This window comes from Cynara cardunculus (genome assembly GCF_001531365.2).
Source record: "Cynara cardunculus var. scolymus isolate 2C chromosome LG 3, CcrdV1, whole genome shotgun sequence".
Classification (NCBI taxonomy): Eukaryota; Viridiplantae; Streptophyta; class Magnoliopsida; order Asterales; family Asteraceae; genus Cynara; species Cynara cardunculus.
Window position 1 is genome coordinate 13,490,678 of NC_037530.1, and position 1,586 is coordinate 13,492,263.

At 43.5% G+C, this 1,586-nt stretch overlaps 1 protein-coding gene across 1 annotated transcript; it reads left to right on the top strand.

Annotated features, from left to right (window-relative positions):
* The first annotated feature begins 339 nt into the window (after nucleotides 1–339).
* On the top strand, nucleotides 340–1,443 carry LOC112508977. The gene is made up of 2 exons (XM_025113846.1): nucleotides 340–568; nucleotides 626–1,443. Exons 1-2 carry the CDS (start codon nucleotides 340–342, stop codon nucleotides 1,441–1,443), a joined length of 1,047 nt encoding a protein of 348 aa, XP_024969614.1.
* Nucleotides 1,444–1,586: the final 143 nt, after the last annotated feature.

A 1,586-nucleotide genomic window follows, 5' to 3' on the forward strand; every position in this document is an offset into this window, starting at 1 on the left:
TCCACACCTGGAGATTTATGATGATGAGGCACCGATGTCTCCTCGAAGCGAACGTTTGATGCAACGTATGACTTTATTAACTCAACAAATGTTAGCCCAACAACGACATGACGATAGAAAGTCTGAAGATGATAAAAGTAAAGGTAAGGAGAAAGAAAGGGCTGACACCTCAAAACCCAAAACCGACCGAGTCTGTTTTAAAACCTTTCGTGGTAGCGGTGCTACTGAGTTCTCTAGGAAGGTTGATCCGTTGGAGGCACTTGATGGATATTGAATATTGAGAAGGTCTTTCGTATCACCCGAGTGCTATGTGATGATAAAGTGAATTATGCCACGGCCATGTTCCAAAGTAGGGCCTTGTTATGGTGGAATGCTACTTTTGCAGCTTTAGGTGAAACTGAAAAAGAAGGTATGMCTTGGGAGTCTTTCAAAACTCGTTTTAACAAGCAGTATTGTCCAATTGATCTACAAAAACGATTAGAGAAGGAGTTTCTTGATCTTAATCAAGGAAAGATGTCAGTGGTGGACTACGAGACCGAGTTCAATYATAAAGCACAGTTTGCCACACGTTTCTTGACTACAGAACAGGAACGTGTAGACCACTTTATAGACGGATTGTGATCAGAGATTCGAGATGTCGTCGCCAATCGTGATATTTCAGATTTTGAGAAAGCGGTGGAATTTGCACGACGACGCGAACACGATTTGACCCGCTCGGATCGTAATCCAGCTCCGCCATCCAAGCGACCTCGAATTGAAGGTGCCATATCTGCACCAACACAACAATTTTCTAGGAATTTCAATCCGAGATACGCTCAATCCCAAGCTAGATCGCGACCTCAATCTCGGTCCCAAGCTTATAGCCTTCAGTCAAATGCTCCTCCACCCTGTTCTGTTTGTGGTAAGGCTCATCGGGGCCGATGCAACACTGTTCGCCCTGAAGTTAGATGTCATGGTTGTGGTGAAGTTGGACACGTGAGACCGAACTGCCCGAGGAGGGATATGACATGCTACTCATGTGGTGCTATAGGCCATCGTCAAAGAGAATGCCCTCGATCTAAACCTGAGGAAAGTAAGGCTTCTGTTCGCCGACCTTCTACTAGTGGTGYTGCTCATCAAAAGGAGGAGGTACCGCGCGTCCAGGCCAGAGCTTTTCAAATCACTGCTGAGGAAGCTCGAGATAAACCGGATGTGGTTATGGGTATATTTCTCGTTAATTCTCCTCCCGCTCGTATCTTATTTGATTCTGGTGCTATTAATTCATTCGTTTCTCATACGTTTGCTCGATGTTTAAACTTTGTGCCATATGTGCTTGCTAAATCTTTTTACGTTGACACTGCTGATGGCACATCTATGCTAGCTGATAAAGTTTACAAAGATTGTGTGTTGCAATTAGATGAGCATGAGTTTTTTCGTAGATCTTGTACTGATGGATATCCATAGCTTTGATATAATTATTGGTATGGATTGGTTGGCTAAGAATCGGGCTGATATTTTGTGTTTTCAACGCATAATCCGTATATCGAACGACGTCGACTATTTATATGTTTACGGTGAAAAGCGTAAAGGGGACGTAAATTTGATTT